This window comes from Panthera leo, chromosome C1 (genome assembly GCF_018350215.1).
Source record: "Panthera leo isolate Ple1 chromosome C1, P.leo_Ple1_pat1.1, whole genome shotgun sequence".
NCBI lineage: Eukaryota > Metazoa > Chordata > Mammalia > Carnivora > Felidae > Panthera > Panthera leo.
Window position 1 is genome coordinate 116,226,199 of NC_056686.1, and position 21,022 is coordinate 116,247,220.

The 21,022-nt window shown below is 42.0% G+C and overlaps 1 protein-coding gene across 14 annotated transcripts in view; it reads left to right on the forward strand.

The window, feature by feature from the left end:
- Positions 1-21,022, forward strand: part of CLASP1 (cytoplasmic linker associated protein 1) — a 271,441-nt gene that overhangs the window by 191,130 nt on the left and 59,289 nt on the right. For 5 of the 14 annotated variants that reach the window (XM_042954159.1, XM_042954162.1, XM_042954163.1 and 2 more), the window contains 7 exons: positions 11,234-11,337; positions 13,280-13,303; positions 14,652-14,896; positions 17,638-17,701; positions 19,084-19,164; positions 19,911-19,913; positions 20,037-20,200. In XM_042954159.1, the coding sequence (XP_042810093.1) occupies positions 11,234-11,337; positions 13,280-13,303; positions 14,652-14,896; positions 17,638-17,701; positions 19,084-19,164; positions 19,911-19,913; positions 20,037-20,200 (685 nt within the window). Of the gene's footprint in view, positions 1-3,388; positions 3,497-11,233; positions 11,338-13,279; positions 13,304-14,651; positions 14,897-17,637; positions 17,702-17,910; positions 17,914-19,083; positions 19,165-19,910; positions 19,914-20,036; positions 20,201-21,022 lie in introns of all 14 variants that reach the window. The other 9 variants (XM_042954165.1, XM_042954167.1, XM_042954169.1 and 6 more) reach the window with 5 other exon arrangements.

A 21,022-nucleotide genomic window follows, 5' to 3' on the forward strand; every position in this document is an offset into this window, starting at 1 on the left:
GTTTTACTCCGTTTTTGATGGATAATAAAGTTGTACAATGGAGTGCCTGAGTGGCTCAGTCGGTTAAGTGTCTGACTTCGGCTCAGGTCATGATCTCACAGTTCGTGAGCTTGAGCCCCATGGTGGGCTCTGTGCTGACAGCTCAGAGCCTGGAGCCTGCTTCAGATTCTGTGTCTCCCTCTGTCTGCCCCTCCGCTCCTTGTACTCTGTCTCTCGCATTGTCTCAAAAATAAATAAATGTTAAAAAAATTTTTTTAATAATAAAGTCGTACAAATAGGTAATATCTATAGCAATTATATTTTGGAAGCTTAGTTTCCTTCCACTCATGTCTTGAGAAGGCAATAAAAACTTTTGATTATTGGTAGCTTACATCCTGTGGATATACATTTAAAATGTTTTCAGATTTTCTGGTTAAAAATATTTTGAAAACAAAAATTTACAGGTGTCAGTGTCCCCTGTTAAATTAGACTCCTGTGTGCAAGACCAAAACATGAAAATAACAGACTATAGACGTACTTCAGGGTAGTTCTCATTATTCCTCTTGGACTTTTGCTTTTGATGGGAGTTCTGGTAGGACTCATCTCTGCCTTAAAGGGCAGAAGTCAGGATTCCCTTAAAACTCTACAGAAGTATAGTGTCTCTTAAGAAATGAAAGCCCATCAAATGGGTTTTCAAGGCTTCCCGGCCTTTCCTGTAAGCACAGCACCACAGAATCACCTAAGAATACTGCTTCCAGAAAGTCACACAGCAAGCGTCTCTTCATCGTCTCTCCCTCTTCTGTTACGCCTTCACATCACGTATTCTCCCAGAGAACAGTTTTGGCACTCCCTGATGAGGTTAATTTGGTATGTTGTTTTTTAGCTTTGACCACCTAGTTAATTGGCTTTATAAAAATCATTTATGGATATACTTCTTAAAATCCTCCGTGTAGAGTGGTCTTTGGAAATGGTATTAGAAGTAGGCGTTATTCCTCTCGTGTTTTAAATTACCCAACATTTGAACTATTGCTGTCATCACTGATACCCCTTAATGACGCATGGGGCAACTGTGGGCAGATGTTTAGAAAATTGTAAACAGAATTCTGTCTATATATGTTACTACTACCCTATGTTGAAGAAGCCAGTCAGCACGAATGGGTGACTAAACTTTCTCTGGCTGAAATAGTAAGAGGGTAAACCTTGTTAAGAATTATGCAGATTGTTGTTTCTGAGCATGTCTGCTTATCCCTTTTCATGCTCTTTTTTGCCTTCCCAAAGCAGGCTCAGCCTGGGAGAGAGCAGGGATTTCCCATTGTTCTAGCATGTGCATTAATTGAAGGAAGGGAGTGGAAGCAGAGTAACAAGTAATCAGTCAAGAACCATAAGAAAATGCTCAACTTAAGTGTGTGCATGTGTGAAACACCATCAGGACTGTTTTTATTGTTTTTGATTATTTGTTTTAGAGTGGGTGGTGGGATAAGATAAGATTTTCGTTATGCCTTTCAGCAAGGAACTCGGAGGTGCTCATGTAGGTACCTTATGTCACAGTACCCTTCTCATTTAATTGATTGGGTTCTTTCTTCCAACATTCCTAGGGGGGCAGCTGAGGCAGGAGAGGCAAAGTGGCTGGACCAGGGAGGTCATTTCACAAATTGGATGTGGTATTGATCCTCTTAGGGATAAGCAACATTTCTTCATAGGTTCTAGGTGACTTCCCATGTGTTGGTATCAGTGGGTGCTCCCTCGTTTTTTGAGGCTTTTAACATTCAGGCCATGTGCCTTTGCCTTCATCACAGGAGCTGGTTTAGAATTATCAGGAAGAATCTGTTGATCAAATAGTCACCGCCACTTTGAGTGCCTCCACGTCACTGTGGCAAAATGAAGGAGAATGTAGGAAGCACTGGCGAGTCCCACATGAGGCCCGTCTTGATGGATTTGCTCAGATTGCATTCCTGCGCTTGGGTTTTTCCTTGCTTGCCAGTGCAGACCAAGCATTGGGACGTCTGTCACAGAACTGTAGGGTCTGATTCAACTCTAGCACTGAACAGAGACCACAGTGGGGAGCTGGTTTGGTTTCTCACTTCCGTGTTCTCCTTTGTCAAGGAATTTAAGGATTCTGGTTTGTAAGACGTTCTTGTTCCAGTTTGCTCATGTAGTAAATCCCCCTTGGCTCTGAAATCATAGGCTATACTCATTACCGTATAATAAACATGGCTGCTTTTACATCAGTGAATCAAGTTTCTTTTTTCCAAAGTTTTCGGGAAGACGTTTCTGCCCAGCCCAGGATTGTAGATCCACTCAAGGTGGACATATTTATTGTCCCACATTCAGTATGTGCAGGATCATTTCTGAGTATTTTGCCAGTTGTGTCTTTGTTCCTCCAATTAAATCAAAACCCAAAAACATCATGGTCTTCTCTGAGCTTTACCGCCCAGTTATGTTAGACCTTCAGTTACTCATGTGACTCTGTCTTCTCAGCATTTTATAACATGACAATACAGTCATTGTTAATCCATTATCCACAGATGATTTTTTTGCAGTATAACGAAGGAGTATAATAAAATTATCCGTGGATAATCATACAGTAATTGGCTGTTCTTAGGTCAGTGGGGGGTCTTTTGGCACGAATATTGGGATTGTAGTTCACATGCTGTCGACTCGTGTGTAAGGCGTGCCAGATAAGAGTGCTTGAGTAGGGGACCACAGGCAAACCTGTTTGGGTTCCCATAGAAAAAGTAGGGATTAAATGTTGGGACCAGTAAATAAAGGGATAGCAGTCCTAACCCTTTGTTTATGCTGGTTTAGATAATTAAATATGTTAGAAGCATCTAGATACTTATTTGGAGTGGGCAGGTTCTCCAGCTGTGTCAGTCCTTAGGACTTCTCTTTGTAAAGAAGCCCAGGCTGAGAAAGATGAGCCCCCTTCCTTTTAATTAGGTAAGTTCATGTATTTCAGTGACCAGAGCCTTTATTCTGCTTTTTAACCCAAAGTAAATTATCTTTCTAACAACAGAGCGTATATGAAAATGGCTTTGGTCTTTTATCATCTTGATGAGAAGTTGGCTAAAGCTGTAAAAAATGATCATTTTCTGAAAGGCTTTTGACCTTGTATTTCCTGATTGTTCTTTGGAAAGCTTTCTTTTCATTTCTTACATTTAGGTGTTATTTCACCTCCATAAAAGACCCCACAGCTTTCCGAAGCATTGAGCATAATCGAGTTTTTACACAGACCCTCTCCTGTTGTCAGCACGCGAGTCAGTGAGGCCTCAGCGGGGAGAGTCCTCACGACGAACCCCCGGCGCGGGCAATGTCATGATTACGTTAACGGAATGTAACTGACGTTTTGTGAGTTTTTCTGTCTTCATTAAACTTCTTCACCTTCTCTGAAACCCCTCATGCTGCACACTAGCACGGAGCAGCCGTATCCCTCGACCCAGCATGAGTCAGGGGTGCAGCCGCAATACCAGCTGTGAGAGCAGCCGCGATACGAGCCCCGCTCGGGGCTTTCCTCCACTCGGTGAGTACACGTAGGCGCTGGCTCTCAGAGCAGAGTTCCTTGCCCTGCTCCCAATGCTTGTCCCACACACTGCGAGGCGGAATGACCTGCTGTCCTTCCTCTCCTGTCCTTGTGGTCCTTTCTTCTTTCTTTCCTCCTCCCTAGTTACCCTCTGTTGCCCCCCTCTGCATGCTTGAATTTTGGCAGTTTCCAGTTTTTATATATGGGAGGAAAAAAACTCCACTTCACTCTGTACTGTTGCCATTTGTGACCACCTGCCAGCATCCAGGTTGGCAGACAGGCAAGCCCGTCTTGTGGTCACTTCTAACCTAAGGGGACGCTCAGCCAAAGCCAATCGCTTCTTAAAAGTAGAGTTAATCCAAAATTTATCCTCTGTCATTGAATTTTGACAGTTTGTGTTTAATTTCACCAAAGGTCAGGACACACGTGATTCAGTTCAGAGATGGAAAAAAATTAAAATCATGAGAATGTCTAGGAAATGAAATGTGCTCAGTTTAGGGCTGATAATATTAATCTAAAAAGCCTTGTGGCAGAAGGTACTAGCCGTGCCTTGGCTAAGCGAGTCATTTCAATGCTTTCTTTAAAGCAAGCCCACAGTAGCTTTTTGATAAACTGCTTATGTGTACAGCACAGTGTACGACTTTACAACGTTTATTGTTAATCAGAGATTTTCATTCTTCCTGGGCTCAATAGACTATGCAATGTCTGTGACCTGATGCCATCCCAGGGCAGGAATTTACAACAGTTGGTCGCCATAAGGTGGTGTCAGTACCTTATCTCGGGTCACGAGCCACGTGCCGGTTCGGGGCTGCTTATCCACAACGCTCCCGTCTCTCTTACAGCCAGAATTTGTATTTTCAGTTTTTAGGATTCGAGAAAAACAGACAAAAGAGAAATATATTTCCTTTATGAAATACTGTGTTTGCCTTTTCTTTTCAGGCTCAGTAGTCTAAAATGGACATATATTTTTACCTAGTGCAAATTATTAATCCCCCAAGACCTCTAGAAAGAGCACATACGTTCGCAAAAAAAACATTTTGTATTCTCCAGTAACTGTGTTTCAGTTCTTCGCCACATTAATTGCTGTAAAGCTGTATATTTTCCTCCTGATAAGCATGACAGGTGGAAATGATAAGATTAGGCCTAGGCCTGACGTTGTTATATGGAATTGTGGACTGCAGCAGTCTGTTATTTTGACTCTAATTATGTAGCATTAGACATTAGGTCTTTCAAATATAAAAAATGTCACTCCAGAAGCTGGATGATAGATCAAAAGCACACAGTCTTAATATTTGCCTCATTCTTCTCCTGATGTCATACACTTCTTTCTAATATCCTTTTATCCCATCAGTAGCAATAATACGTCCTTATGACCCGTTGTCCTTTATGAACTTAAAGCCAGGCCACATGGGTCACTTGACTTAGTGAGAAGACGCCTTTGTGAGATAGTCTACCTGATTAGCATGAGATCCCAAGTGGTGCGACTCACCTTGAACACACCAGCTACTCCACAGCAATCTGAAGCAGGAGAACAGAATTCTCAACAAATCAGGGGCAGCAGTGGTGATTTTTTTTCTGAATGAACTGGTGATTTTACCTTTTAAGTTAAGGCTGTATATCTCTGCGTCCTTGCTGACTATTTGGCCTTCTAAACAACCTGTTATATAAGTGAACAATTCAATCTGCTTATTGGTTATTCGGTCTCTTAGAGGCAGTTCCGTGTTTTTCTTTCCTATATGCACTGGTATTTTTGTTACTGTCCACGGAAGCAGCCTTTGTAATCCAGGATGTGGTCAGTGGACCAGGCAAGGTGTGCTGAATTCTTGAGTTCCTAATTGAACCCTGAGTACTTGAGTGATCCAGTCTGGTTTTCACTTTCTTTGGTGAAATTGATCTGCGTAAGGGTCTTGGTGACAACCCAGAATGGTGAAATGTGCAGTCGCTCCTACCAGGACAGAAGATGTGGATGAGGCGTTTCCCCTTCCTAACAAGCTAGCATCAGCACGTGCCTTCTGTTGGTCAGGGCAGAGTTAACATCTTGTCAGCTGAGTTTGTAGGCATGCCCTCTTTTCCTCCTTGGGGTAAATCTGTCTGTAAAACTTCTACCCAGCAAGAACAAGAGCGGTCCTCGTGTGCACGGCCCCCCATCTGAGCAGGTACCTGTTCACACTCTGGGACGGGTGTTCCCATTATCCCTTTTTTATGAATGACAGAACAGAGACTGAGGGAGAGTAAGCCAGCTGTCTCCAGGTCACACAGCTAAAAGGTGGAGCTAGGTTTTGAATCCAGTCTGACTTCAAAGCTTGGCTGCTCCCTTGCCTCATTTGAAAGTTCTGATGATTTACCGTCTTTCATTTGTTCCTCGGAAGTGTATTAAATACTTTCTCTCCAGGCTTAAGCACAGAGAAAGTGTCCGGTAATGTTTCTCAATTACGATTTCCAGGTTTGGAGTTAAGCCATGGGCATTCATAGCTCAGTCCCTGAAGGTGGTGTCCAGGGGAGCTCACTGTGCCCTTTAGACAATATGAAGTTTCCTTCTTCTCATTCACATTAATAATTGTTTCCCACCCTCTCTGTAAATTAGTGAGATTTTTGTGTTAGTGCCCCTTTGGGTCAGTTTATATAGCCAGGTTTTGTTTAAAAAAAGGTTGGTTGGGGGAGGGGGGGGGGGGTGAAAATAATTACATTTTGGTGATTATATACTGGTTTTAAGTTTGCTTTTTTTTGTTACAAAGTTATCTTGGACCATTTTAATAAGGATGTTTATATGGTTACAGTGACAATATCAAAATGAAAGTAAGGGCTCAGCTGTAAATCAGGCTCTGATTGTAAGAGGGTCCACCTCGGATTCCATTGTTGGGTGTTCACTTGAGAACAAAAGATTCATTCCATGACAGATTTACTGTAGAATAGCCTGTGGAAACAGAACCAAAGGACGACTTTCTAAGCAACCTTCAGGTGTTGCTTAAAAGGTATTTCCAGTTTAAACTACCAGGATATGGCACTGATACGTTGCACAGTAAATGGTATGCTTCAGTCTTAAAAAGTATTTTGCCAGTTCGTTTGTTTACGGAAAGTGGTTATTTTATATCTGTTTTAGAGATTGCCAATTTATTTTTGTGCATCCTGAGGAATTAGAAATTCTCTTTTTGTGAGCTGGTAGAAATTTGTCCTTATCCACGAGGTAGCCTTTGCTATTTGATACCACTCGTGCCACTTATGAAGATACGTGCATTTTCATCAAGTGACAGACATGAGCTTAAAAAAATGAAATTATGGGGGCGCCTGGCTGGCTGAGTCGGTAGAGCATGTGACACAATCTCGGGGTCGTGAGTTTGATCCCTGTGTTGGGTGTGGAGATTACTTTAAAAAAAATTTTTTTTTTTTTAATTCTGTCCAAGAGTTTGAGGTTTTGGTATCTTACGACGAGACAGAAGTGTTCACGTGCACCGGATACTGCACTCTGGTGGCATAGGTGAGAAGTGGTAGCACTGCTGGGTAGTACTTTGTTTGTCAAACCTGGGAATTTCCCATGATGCAACCACCGGGTTCCTTTCAGAGTAAGGAGTGTAAGCGTGTTATCTCTTGGGGTTTTTTCCCTGAGGTAAGGAACCATCTACTGCATGGCACTCTGCTCCAGAAATTGGTGATTCGAACCAAGTCAGTTTCATGGTTATTTCTGAGAGTTATTCTATGTGAAGACGGAGTTGAGCATGTAATTCCTCCGATTGCTGAATTAATTCGCTCGTGAATATCTGCTAATCAAGTGATATTTAACGTAGACATGTAAGTCGGTTTACTCGTAACCATCGCTGTCACCGCCAGCCCCAGCAGCGTACCGGCCCCCCCTGCTACCGCTACCACCATTTTACTCAGTGCCTGGCACTGCCTTAAGTGCCTTATATAAGATCTCTCGCACCCGTCTCTACTCCCAAGAGGTACGTACCCATTTTAGCACATTTCCAGATGCGGAAGCTGAGACATAGAGATGTAGAGCTTCGCCCAAGGTCATCCCGCTGGTTGTGACCAAAGCAGGACTCGCCCCTGGCTGTCGTGCGGAGCTGGTGCGCTGTTAGCCAGAGTACTGCCAATGCCTCGCCAAGAGAGCTCCTTAAACCCGTTCCGACTAAATTCCCAACAGTGAAACGACAAGTTCGTTAATCGTTAGGATTTTCGTGCAGAAAAACAGCAAAAATTGGGGGAACACAGGATTTCATTTGTTGAGCCCCCTCTCTTGTGACTTCCTTCTATTTCTGTTCAAATAACGTTATGAACCTTTATGCTTTTGTGTTTGGTGCATGGTCGCATATGCATCATGTACCGATGAGGCATCTTGTGAGCTGAGTAAATAATCCATTCTCCTGATGCTCCACCGGGTATAGACCGTGCTCTGTGACTCCTGACGTCCTTCATGTTGCATACTTCCATAACGGCTGACTGAGGCTTCGCGGTGCGAACATAAACGTGGAGTCTGAGCTTAGGCACCGCAGACAGTGCCTTCGTTGTGCCTGTGTGTGTAACAGCCGTGTGAGAGCCAGCAGGCTGCCGCGGAGCTTGGGGATCGGCACTTGCTATCCATTCATCTCCAGCGCCATTTCCGTTCATGAGAAAACATGGCCTTGTTGGGAGCAGTCCCTGCGTTTCCTTCAGACTGTGGCATTTTCTGTGTCGGGTACTCGTGTGTTAATCCTGTGGGTGTTGCCGTTCCTTTTACCTGCAGCCTCTCGACGTCATTCCAGGTCCACTAGTGCCCTCTCCACTGCTGAGTCTGTTGGGCAGTCAGGTGAACAAGTGCTAACTGCATGATTCGGCTTCTTCATACGTCCCGTCTCACGCTCATTCTAGCATTTGTTTCCGTCAGTGTCGCCTAGCACTTGGCATGTATGCACTTCATGTTTGTTTTCCCCAGTGTGCTTTGGTTTTTTTCCGTTGTTGAATGTTTATGGTTCTGTTAATAGGCCGTAGATGCTTTATCGCCTGTTTGACAACATCATCTCTCCAGTGCTCATGTTTATGTGAAAACAAAACAGAAACATGGGGAAGGGCTTCTTCCCCCTCTTTTTAGTCCCTCCCTCAGGAGAACAAGCACCCAAAATAGGTATCATGAAAAGTCCCTTTGGGGAAATAGGGTATGGGTGTCATCCAACAGTCTTGCATTTCCAAAGTCTTTGCTCCCAAAAAGTGGTGATTACTGATGTTAATTATTAGTGTCAGGTTCTGGTGATCTGGAGGAACTATCTAGTTACCAGACGTCCCAAATCACAGAATACATAATTTCACAGGTATAAATACTGTCCTAAAACTTACGGAAAAACAAGGTCACGATTCAGATAATCAGGTCAGGCCGAAGGTAGCCTTTGCAGCCTGTGGTCCCCAAATGTTTCATCCCAGCCCGCTTTAATGATACCAAAAATCCCCTGGTTAGCCATCTGGGGCAAAAAGTAAGCATATAGAAATATATAAGTGTGCTGGCTTTTTATACGCTAACAGTCCCTACTGACCTGAGTCAGAGTTCCTCACCTGAGTACGGCAGTATGTATTAAGTCACAGACTGTTGATGGTGACAACTGTCATCCGTTCACGGAGGTACTTTCTCTGTTCTTCCTCAAAGTGAAGTGGGCTGTGCATTTTATTACTTACACTCTGTTGGGTACACCCTCCAGAAGATGAGGGCACAGGCACACGCATCCGTCTCGGGGAACGGAGCTTCACGATAACACAAGAGCAGTGAGAGCGTAGAAGAGATTGTGGTCTGGTGAGAACAAAAGGCTTGTAACCTTGCTCAAATCCAGACAAGCATTTCCCCCTCAGATTTGAAATTCAAATGATCTGTGACATCTATCCAGTGATGTGCAGTCACTGTGTATGGCGGAGCTGGATGCATCTGGGAAGCACAAAGTAATTGCATTGTTCTTACGGCTTTAATTTTGTGTCTAAAAGCAAAATATCAGTATTATCCCTGGAGCAGGAATTGCTGGCATGTGATATACTTTTTGTTTTTTAATTGTTTTAGAGTCCGTTTTATTTAAGTTTATGCTGGGTAATTTTTAAATGGCTTATAACTGAATTACTTTCATTTTGTTACTCATAAATCCCTTACTATCTACCCTTTTTTAATGGAAAAAAGAACAAAGATGATGTATAAAACTATATGCACAGCAAATTTCAAATTTACACGAGTTTTATATTTCAACTGATAATATATATACACATACACACACACACACACATATATATAGGGAGACATCTAGATATTATTGTTTTGTGGTCTCTTATATGGCACATTTAATCATCTTTTACATAATGACTTAAGACATGCAGTCTGACCAACAAGTACATTAAAAAAGGGGATAGTATAACATACAATTTTTGTTTCTTTATAAAAATTCATGAGTGTATAACATTTTGGTTAGTGGTGTTTAAATTTTTTCCCCTTTCTGTGGCGCTGGAAGGTGAAAATTTTGAAACTGACATGTTTAATGAGCTAAGGAACACCTCACTTTGAAACTTCTTGTTTCCTAAAGAACTCTTGTTACATATCCAGAGTTTTAAACATATCACTTTACAAGAAAGATCAACTCATGTAAAACAGATTTAGCTTTCCTTTTCCCCTAAATGCTTCATTATGAGAATATATATATATATATATATATATATATATATGTTTGTATATAGTCCAAACAGTGTCTTATTTGTTCATAAAAAGAAAGCGTTTTTTTATCTAACATTTTTCTTCAAAGATTTTTTTTTTTTTTACACGTTAGTGTTTTAAATAAGAAACGTTTGCCAGTAAATAGGTGTGAGACACTTAGGAAGTATGATTTTTATATGAACTTTTCTTCTGTTGTATGTAGCTCCAAGCTCAGGACCTCTCAAGGAAGGCTGCTCACCTGACATAATGGGACTTGTAAAAAGTTTGCCTTCTTTGTCCATGATCCTTAACATAATTGAACTTAAAATAGTTAAACTGCTGGAATTTGTTTTCAATTCCTTGGATCGTATCCATTTTGTTTACACGTATAAAGACTATCATTTGAAATTCAAATCCTTTGAGAGACTCAGGAAAATTTTATATTAATGTTATCTGAGTGATTAATGGTTTGCAGTGGAGATACTAGCTTTTTCTGATGATCATTGAAGACTTTGAATAAAATGAATTTTAAATAACCTTTGGTGACACAGGCATCATGAACAAGTACCCAAAATTAATTGAGCTCAGTTTATAAGAACAGTTAAACAGTAGTGGCACTGACGAAAATTTGCAGAGATCAATTGAACACATTAGTTTCAAATTTTAACTTCTTATTACACATTGCATTAGAACTCACTTGTCAAACCACGAAGCTCCCTAATTAGTTTGACCCGAACATCAGGGCCACTTGCCTCCAGAGGGAATGCTAAATAGATCAAAAGACTCAATGCCACCGCCCAGCTCACTTCTAGAATAAGCTCCCCTCTCTCCCAAGTCTCAACACTTTAACAAAACAAAACATCATTAAAGAGCCATTTCAGTTGTCAGGACGCTTTGTGGCACGGTAGCATTCAGCGCGAACAACTTGACCTCTGCCGCTGGTGAACAAGTCAGGTCTAGTTAGGACTGCAAGGGAAGTGTAGTTACGTGTGGGTAGAGACTTTCCAGTGCCTCTGTCCAGTAGGTGGGAAGAGGCAGGAGCCCCTGCAAACAACTGAGGAAATGTGAATTAAAGTGACATATCTTTGGTTTTGTTTTTTGAATAGACCGGTTTGGGCTTGGCCAGGCAGGAAGAATACCTGGCTCTGTGAATGCCATGCGGGTTTTGAGCACGAGTACAGACCTTGAAGCTGCTGTCGCTGATGCTTTGGTAAGAGTCACGGCGCGTGCGGAGTCTCTCTGACTTACTCATCCGCCATTTTCCTCACAGAAGATCACCTCCAAATCAGCGTCCTCAGGCATCCCCGGCACTGTGTGAATTGTGTAAATATTGTGTACACCCTGTGTAAATAACGTGTAAACTTGTATTATTATCTCTTTCTTTTGAAACTTGGATCCCTGTACAGAAGTGAAGATTGGCCTTACAGAAAACACTAGCATCAAGTATTTCTTCTGTGCTCTTCAATGTCAAGGAAGTTTTGATGTCATTGGGCTGCTTCTTTTTCCCTTTTTTCTCCATGTTTTTTTTTTTTTTTCTTCAGCGTTTCCTTTTTTCATTCTGTGGCTTCTATTGCTTTACAGGCTCTGATGGCATAGCCTAAACACATCATTATAATAGTAGGTAACAGTGTGAGTGGTTTGAAAATCTCACACTTATTCGATGACCACACTAGTTGTTCCATACAATTTTACATTTGTTTCGTCTTTTAAAATGATTCATTAAGTCCTTGTTAAGGGAACTTTCCCAAACGTTAATGCCAATGGACTCTGAGGACATAAAGCGCTGGTGGAATGTTTTTGCCTCAGTATAATGTAGTTCCTAAAAAAAATAAATAAATAAATAAATAATAATAATAATAATAATAATAATAGTAATAATATAAAGCAGTTAGAGATCCTTCAGTTTGTGGTTATAGCAAAACACTCCCTGGTAGAATCAGCTTGTGGTCAGATTGCCTTCTAAAGATGCATTTCAACTGGCAGTGACACTGCCTCTAGCATATTCTAGTTGATGTGCTCAGCATTTAAAGCAGATCCTCTTTAGAACTGTCTGATCTCTGGCCTTACTTGTGCTGTTTTAAGATACATTGTCTTTCTAAGGGAAAAAAGTATCTGGTTTCAGAACCAGAAGTTTTAAACCCAGCCGTGTTTTGCATCTGATCAAACCGTTACAGTCCATGGCTGCACGGGTTCTCGCTTTCACCCCCTCCTGTGTCGCCCTCATTTATTCTTGCGCAGTCAGAGTGCTTTGACAAGCGACTGTGAGCAAGCAGTGTGCCACTCTCCCGATGCTTTTCCTGTAAGCAGGGGCTGCCTGGCCAGCTCTATTCATCGGCCTTCTATGCAGAAGGGCTTTTTTCCTGGCAGGTACTGGAGTTCAGGATAATTGCTTTAACCATGGCTTTGACTTCAGAGTCATGAGCTGGAACAGAACTCTGGGAAGAGATTCTTCCTTCCAAGCTGCAGCACTGGGAATCGCTTACTTATTCAGGGACCCTATTTGGAGGTCAGAGTGGGGGGAAATGATGGATGTGCAAAACCCTTAGTTAAATGGGACTTCCAGTTAAGGTGGGGGAGTTCCCTCCCTCGCTCTTTAAAGAGCTGCGCAAGGGACTGTGCACCAAGTGCTAGGAGCCAGAGTCGGACTTGAGAACTTGAACTTGGGCTTTCCTCGGCTTGGGCTTTTCTCTGAGCTCTAGCTGTCAGCCCACTCAGGCTGCCCTTATTTACTCTTTGTGCAAACTGCCTGGTCTCCCCGAGTGACCTGCTGCAGAAGAGAGAGCTCAGGAATGGTACACAGATGTGCTTCCCAGGATAGAAGCCCCAGGGCAGACAGAAGCTAGCAGGGGAATAGGTAGAATTAACGTGACTTTAGAGATGTACCACGGCGGTGGGGGGAGTTTTTAGCATAGCAAAGGAGTATGGCAAGTACTAGAAGGCGTTTCTAGGAGGTGTAGGAAGGGCTAGGAGATGCCATTGTGAAAGCGTTCCTTGTTATTATTCGCTTGATATGAATTGCTTGCTAACCTGTATTTTTGGTTTGCTAAGATATGTTTTGCTGTACACTTTTGTTGCAAGAACAATCCCCACATATGCTTCTGACATAATTCTCTATGCTTTTTCCCCATCCTTCAATATTTTCCTGCCTACAGCTGTTAGGAGACTCCAGGAGCAAGGTACCAGTGCTTTAACTTTTGTTTTACAACTTCATTTTTTTCTGTTGCAAGTATATTTCCTTTAGGAGCTAGTGAAAGCAACAAAGCGTGTAGTATAATGTAGAAATCCTGATCTGAATTATGATTTGTCCAGTCTAGTGAAGCTGTTGTTAGCGATGGAATCAGTCTCCTCTCTCCTCTGTTCTAGTTCTTTTTTGTTTTTTGGGTTTTTTTTGGTTTTTGATTTTTGGTTTTTGGTTTTTTTTATGTCAAGCTCTGCTCCTTCTCCTATTAGTGTTTTATTTTATTTATTAACCCAGTTTGTGTCTACTGTTAATGTTCTTATTTCATGGATGGATGTATTCAACATTTTTCTTATTTTATGGATCTAGTTTATACGTAAATAAGATGATCTTGTAATTTACCACCCTAACAAGGATGATTGTGAAAGGGGGGACTATTCATAACTATGCTGGGACAAGAGGCATAAGACAGAACTGTCCCGAGCAAGTTGTGATGGATGGACAAGCCGTGTTAATTAGAAAATTACATTTGGGGGGAGAAAAAGAAAAAAGATTACATTTGTATGGTTTTGGCCAATAACTTTTTTTTTTCTTTTAGGGAAAATTGTATTTTGTCAGTTTACTAGCTGTTGCTATATTATTTATGGGTTTAACTTCCAGTTTTATATTCAGGGTAAGAGAAACAAATGAAGGATCTACAGGAAGCCTATTTGTGTTCAGATAATTTAAGAATCCTTTGACAGGGGCTACTCTGCTCTGACATTTCAGTTTTAGACTTTCTTAAGGAAGCATGAATATTCAAACAAATTTTCCCATTGACCGTGCTCAAGATCTATTGTTTTTGATTGTGAAAGGGGCCGGTGGGCACACTTACTTGCAGTGTGGCAGGGGCTGGCCCAGGTTAGTTAGCATATCCTTCCATTATATCCTCGCAACAAGCGTGTGAGAGGTATCGTTACTGTTATTTCAAAGATGGGGAGAGTGAAGCGGGAAGGTTAGGAGGCTTTCTGGGCTTCCTCAGCCCGTCAGCGGCTGCAGGCTGACCACCCAAGTCTGTCTTACTGCAAAGTCCACACACGGGACTAGAGACCGTACTCTTTTCGTCTCTGCTGTGGATTGCTCTGCTTGTTATCCTATCCCGACTGGACGTCTGCTTTTCTGTTTTTATTTCCCTAATCTGTAAGCACAGGAAAGTGCGGTGCTTGTGTGCGTGCGTGCGTGCCCGTGTGCGTGCGTGCGTGTATCTTTTTACCATTAACTGTTGCCGATTTTGTTTGGCGTGACTCGCGGTCATTTCGCCTTCCCATTTCTTCCTCCGTCACTCCCACCTCCGTTGGACCTGACAGAAGAAGCCTGTGAGGAGGAGGTATGAGCCGTATGGGATGTATTCTGATGACGATGCCAACAGCGATGCCTCAAGCGTTTGCTCTGAGCGCTCGTACGGCTCCAGGAACGGCGGCATTCCCCACTATCTGCGGCAGACCGAGGACGTGGCAGAAGTTCTCAACCACTGTGCCAGTTCCAACTGGTCGGAAAGGAAAGAAGGGCTTCTCGGCCTGCAGAATTTGCTGAAGAGCCAAAGAACACTGAGGTGAGGGGACAGGAGGCCGAGGTTGTGAGCCAAGTTCTAAGTCTCATGGTCTGCTCATCAGCACCTTAAATGGATTCCTTGCCATTCGTGCAGTCCTTCCAGAGTTCCAAGGCTCAGGGTCAGGCACTACGAGTGCTAAGATGGCTAAGACGTGGTCTTTGCCTTCCAGAGACTTTGAAACCTCTGGCAAATACTCTGTACTTTATTAGGTGTGTAAAATATTTGGTTCCCTTACAGTTCATATGTATCAGGTAGGTGTTGTTTGAGAAATCTTGGTACAGTTTGCAGTTTAGGTAAAAAAATCAAACAACTCTGTAGGTTGATATGGTTCATTACACTTTGGGATTGTGGGTAAAATGATAGCAGTCTCCATCTAAAATGTTTCAATATGCAAACACATATATAGCTTAAATATGTATAGTGATGACATACTAAGAGTACTTGAAACTTGTAACGGTATTATCACTAGAAGTGATTACTTTGTTTTTGCCTTTGTTTCTGTGTTTCATAAATTTTCTCAAATGAGCTTGTATTACACACACCAAAAAAGTATGTGTTTATACCATGCTTCATCAAATCTAAGGCACCATTGATGCACCGTTATTTTACATCCCTCTAAGAAGAAATGCTGACTTATTAAACCATGGCAATACTAATATGTCTTTGATTGTAAGACAAAGCTCAAAATTATAGAAATGTTACAACGTGAAGAATTTGAGAAAGTTAGAATCCATGAAATGCAGTATATTCTTTTTTTTTTTTTTTTTTTTTTTTTTTTTCAACGTTTTTTATTTATTTTTGGGACAGAGAGAGACAGAGCATGAACGGGGGAGGGTCAGAGAGAGAGGGAGACACAGAATCGGAAACAGGCTCCAGGCTCCGAGCCATCAGCCCAGAGCCTGACGCGGGGCTCGAACTCACTGACCGCGAGATCGTGACCTGGCTGAAGTCGGACGCTTAACCGACTGCGCCACCCAGGCGCCCCAGAAATGCAGTATATTCTTTGGATAATTTTTTTTTTAAGTTTATTTCGAGAAAGAAAGAGAGCAAGCAAGTACATGCAGGAGGAGGGGCAGAAAAAGGGAGAGAGAGAGAATTCCAAGTGGGCCCCCAGCTGTCAGCGTGGAGCCCAGTGCGGGGGCTCGATCCCACCCAAACTGTGAGATCATGACCTGAGCCAAAACCAAGAGTTGGACACTTAACCGACTAAGCCACCCAGGTGCCCCTGGATAATTTTTCTAAGATAAATTTTGAACGTGTGTAAGTTTATGGTCACAGGTGGGCCCTGCGAAGCTAAGTGAACATTGACTGATGAATCCCCATGCTGTTAAGTGTGCCCGTCCAGTCAGTCAGACTCCGCCCTGCCATATTCGGACTTGCTTTGTGCTGTCCTCCTACCTCCCCCCAGGCTCCCATTATTCCATTCTGGTCACGAAGAGGTCTTGAGCAGCTTTGTCCTATGCCTTCTGAAATTCAGGTAGCCTCTGACATTCACTAGTGAGCTGTCAACAACAAAATGAGGATGGTTTATTGAGATGATGATTCCTCAGAATCTGCTTAATCTGGTGGTCCCCTTTCTTAATATTTTAATGTTGACCGAGTATCCGTTGAATAATCTCTAGAAATCTATTGATTGGGATTGGTCTAATCTAGAGCGCTGTGTTACTGATGTTAAAGTAGATCATCAAACCAGCTGTCTCGTAGGTGTGAAGGGGGATTACTCGGGGTAATTTGGGGGCAAGATGATGATCCTTATACTCAAGCCTTGAAGTAAAATGGGCCTCAGTGGTATAGATAAGGATAAGAAAAAGCAAAAGGGCACTAACAGGAAATGAACATTTGCTTTGTCTCAGTAGCTGAAGGAAGGAAGTGTGTTCTCTCCTTAACCCTCCCTGTAGTCATTTGTTTGATACAGATCTAAAGACATTTGAGTACTTTGTAGCAAAACTGAGATTAAAATCCAGGTCTGTCTGACCCCAAACCACGTGCTTTTCCTAGTTTATCTCATTGAGTTTCATCTGTGGCAGGTGGAAGACACACCTCAAATGGGTGGGGTTTAGCTCATGGCTTTGCCTCCCCCATGTGTGTGAACTTCAGCAGTCACTCTGGAAGATTGTTTCCTCATTTTCAGATGAGAGCCCAACTATCATGATTTTATATTTCCACGTAATTTCATCATGAGTTAAATAAGTTAATTTATTTGTGAAAAAAACTTCGTTATATAAAAATTTAAAAAAAATTTTTTTTTTAATTTTAGTGTTTATTTATTTTTAGAGAGAGAGAGACAGAGTGTGAGCAAGGGAGGGACAGAGAGGGAGACACAGAATCCAAAGCAGGATCCAGGCTCTGAGCTGTCAGCACAGAGCCTCATGTGGAACTCGAACCCATGAACCACGAGATCATGACCTGAGCCAAAGTTGGACACTCAACCAACTGAGCCACCCAGGCGTCCCTGTTACATAAAAATTATTTTTTAAAAAGCTGTCACGGGCTGCCGGGGTGGCTCAGTCGGTGAAGCCTCCGACTCTTCATTTCGGCTCAAGTCATGATCTCATGGTCTGTGAATTCAGGCCCCACACTGGGCCCTGCGCTGACAGTGTAGAGCCTGCTTGGGATTCTCAATCGCCCCCTCTCTCTATGCCTCCCCCTTCTCAAAATATAGAAAAAACAAAAGCTGTCACTAATCTCAGTGTTGACTCATGAAATTCCAAGTTCATTTCTTTCCATTTTATTTCCTCTAGTCGAGTAGAATTGAAAAGACTGTGTGAGATCTTCACTCGAATGTTTGCTGACCCTCACAGCAAGGTAAGTCTGGGAATCCTGCCTGCTCATGCCCCCCCTGCATGCCCACGTGAGCTGTATAATACACTACTTAAGAGTGAGAGTTCCCCATAGTGCAGTTTAGACCTTCCAGATTTAACACCAGTTTCTGCAGTAGTTGATGTTATATCTTTTAAGCTGTTTTTTTGTTTGTTTGTTTGTTTTTGTTTCTGTTTTTTGAGAGAGACGGAGAGAGAGTCCCAAGCAGGGACTCAGTCTCACGAATAGTGAGATCATGACCTGAGCCAAAATCAAGAGTCAGAAGCTTAACCAACTGAGCCACCCAGGCACCCTCCCCCCCCCCCGCCCGTTATATCTTTTAAAAATGACTTCTGGAGAACTTAAAATGTCCATAAAACTTCGGGCTGGATAAAGTGTGTTTTAAGAGTTAATGGAAAGAGTCAGATGTATTCTTACTCATTCAGATACTTTTGGGTGCCTCCTATTAGCCAAACAGTGGTGCTAGAATAAAACATTGTATTATAATGTAGTGCCCCCTTTTTTTTTTTAACTTACAGTAGTTAAGAAGATAATCAAATATATGATTTTTTTTTTTTTTTTTGTATCCCACGTAGAATGTGTCTATATAGGACAGGACAGAAAAATAGAAGCATTTATGTAACGGATTTATTGAAAAACCAGGTTAAACTATTTCTCCAAATAGAATTTGCTGTCCCTAAGAACTTGCTGTCCCTAAGAACTGCGGCCATTTAGCAGGTGTCCACACTCCCGGGGTCCAAGGAGAGTGCTGATCATGAGGGGATCTCTGCTGGGGGGGAAACAACACTGAGTGTGACCCAGGCCCTTTCTAGGAGTGGTGCCGAGAGGGGGTCTTTACAGAAGCTTACTTGGAGTCCAGATTTGAAGCACATACCATCAGTTGGGGAGGAATCCTAGAGGCTGTCGGGTGCTTTTAGAGAAAGAAAATAGGGGGAATGAGTTTATTGGGGAAGTTTAAAGGATGGATAAAGGACAGAAACAATCTATGGATCCTGTCCTTTGAGATGCTCATGGGAGCCTAGGAGAATGAATGTGTGGGTTCTCTGGTCTCTACGGGGGGGTGGGGGGGGGTGTGCGGGTTGGGGGACAGCATTTTTCCTCGATCCTGGTCTTTGAAGCATGTCTTAAAAGTCCTGTGGTGATCCTCACAGCAAAGTCCACATTAACAACATTCGTAAAATTCAAGAAAGGTTGGGTTCTAGGGCCACACAGATATCCAAAGATCTAATTATCATGATTTTTCTCTAAGGTAGTGTTTAAAAGCAGGAAGATTTTAAGCATAAGCATAAGATTCATAAGACTTACGGCATAAGGGGTATTAGGTGGTATGGGGCATTGATGAAATTTCTATTACCTGTCACCTCTAGATTGCTGATTCAGAACCAGAATATGAGGATAAAGAAGGAAATTTGTTTCCATCAGAAGGCTCTTGTACAGTGAGTTTGGAGGTCTCAGTTTAGTTCATATTTGCTAGCTGCCTTTGAGCTAAGTCAAGAATCCCTGGGGCTCAGTGAGTTATTTCTGAGCTGTCTCACCGGAGACCCCTGGTGGTTAATAGCTGCTGTGCTAGAACTGAGCAGGTCTATAATGGCTGGATTGTCCCAGTAGAGCACAACTCATTAGCCAAATAGGGTACTTCTCTCTCTGAAATCGGTTCCAGGATAGTCCACTGTGGACTCTTATCTCACCTTAGACAGCGTTAATGACTGCACGGCAGCATAAGAATTATGCGGACTGTATACCATACTTTTTTACAATAAAGACTATTCTCACTTTTACAGTATTTTCTTATAAAGATATTCCTTTGCAGTATCTGAACTGGAGTCATACAGTGCACAGGTGTTTTTCCTCCCTCATCCTCCAACATCCAAATAGTACTTGTTGAGTGCTAGGTAACGAACAGTAATAGTATAGAATTATGATGGTTAAAATACCTTTTTTTTTTTTTTTAAGAGAAAGGAAGGAAGGAGGAAAAGCCTGCAGGAATAAACTGACACTTTTCAGTAAAGTTAATTTCTCTCAATACTGTATTTCGAAGGCATATTGAGGGAGGGGAGAGTATCAGATATCAGAGATCAGTTTGTAGTCTTTTCAGGTCTTTTAAAAAACTGCATGAAAATGGTATTAATTCACTGTAGACTAACATGGAATTTGTTTTGTTGCATGGCCTGGTTTGCGGTGGAATTCACAACAGAGAGTAAGTTCCAATCCTTTTTCCTTTATTTTTTTAAATACATTTGTCTTCTCTAATATGACCTGTCCGTGTTTTAGAGACTTTGGAGACAATTCTGAATTACATATATGAAATGTTTCCGTCTAGGTTTTCAGTATGTTTTTGGAGACTCTGGTGGATTTTATAATAATTCATAAGGATGACTTACAAGACTGGCTTTTTGTTCTTCTCACACAATTACTTAAGAAAATGGGGGCAGATTTACTTGGATCTGTGCAAGCAAAAGTTCAAAAGGCTCTAGATGTCACAAGGTAAGTTTTTAAGGACCAGACCACTTTTTTCCCCAGCTTTTGCGTTGTAACTGACATAAAACGGCCTATAAATTTGAAGTGTGTAACATGATGGTTTAATACACGTGTACATTGCTAAATGATTACCACGGTGTTAGTTGACACATTCTTCACCTCACATAATTACCATTCTTTTATTGTGCTCGTGGTAAGAACATGTAAGAGCTTATTCTTTTAGCCACTGTCAAGTGTATAATCCAGTCCTGTTAACTAATAATCACCATCTGTACTTCAGATCCCCAGAGCTGCTGCGTGTTACGTATGCTTGTTCCCTTTGACCAGCATCTCCCCATGCTTCCCACCCCCGCATCCCCTGACAACCACCATTCTGCTCTGTTTTTATGGATTTAGGGTTTTTTTGTTTTGTTTTTTATTTGTTTCTTTTTGTTTGTTTGTTTGATTCCACGTATAAGTCAGATCACGCAACATTTATCTTTCTCTGTCTGGCTTATTTCACTTAGCATAATGCCCTCAACGTCCATCATGTTGTCCCAAATGGCAGCATTTTCTTCTTTTTTATGACCGAATAATATGCCATTATTTTTCTTTGTCCGTTCGTTCATCTGTTGGCAGACACTTAGGTTGTTTTGTATCTTGACTATTGTAAATAATGCTACAGTGAACATGAGGTCAGAGGTCTCTTCAAGATAGTGGTTTCATCCCCTTTGTATACATACCCAGAAGTCGAATTACTGGATTATATGATGTTTCTATTTTTAATTTTTAATTAATTTATGTCTTCAAGTTTCTTTCGTGGGGGGGGCTTGGCACAGAAGGAGAGAG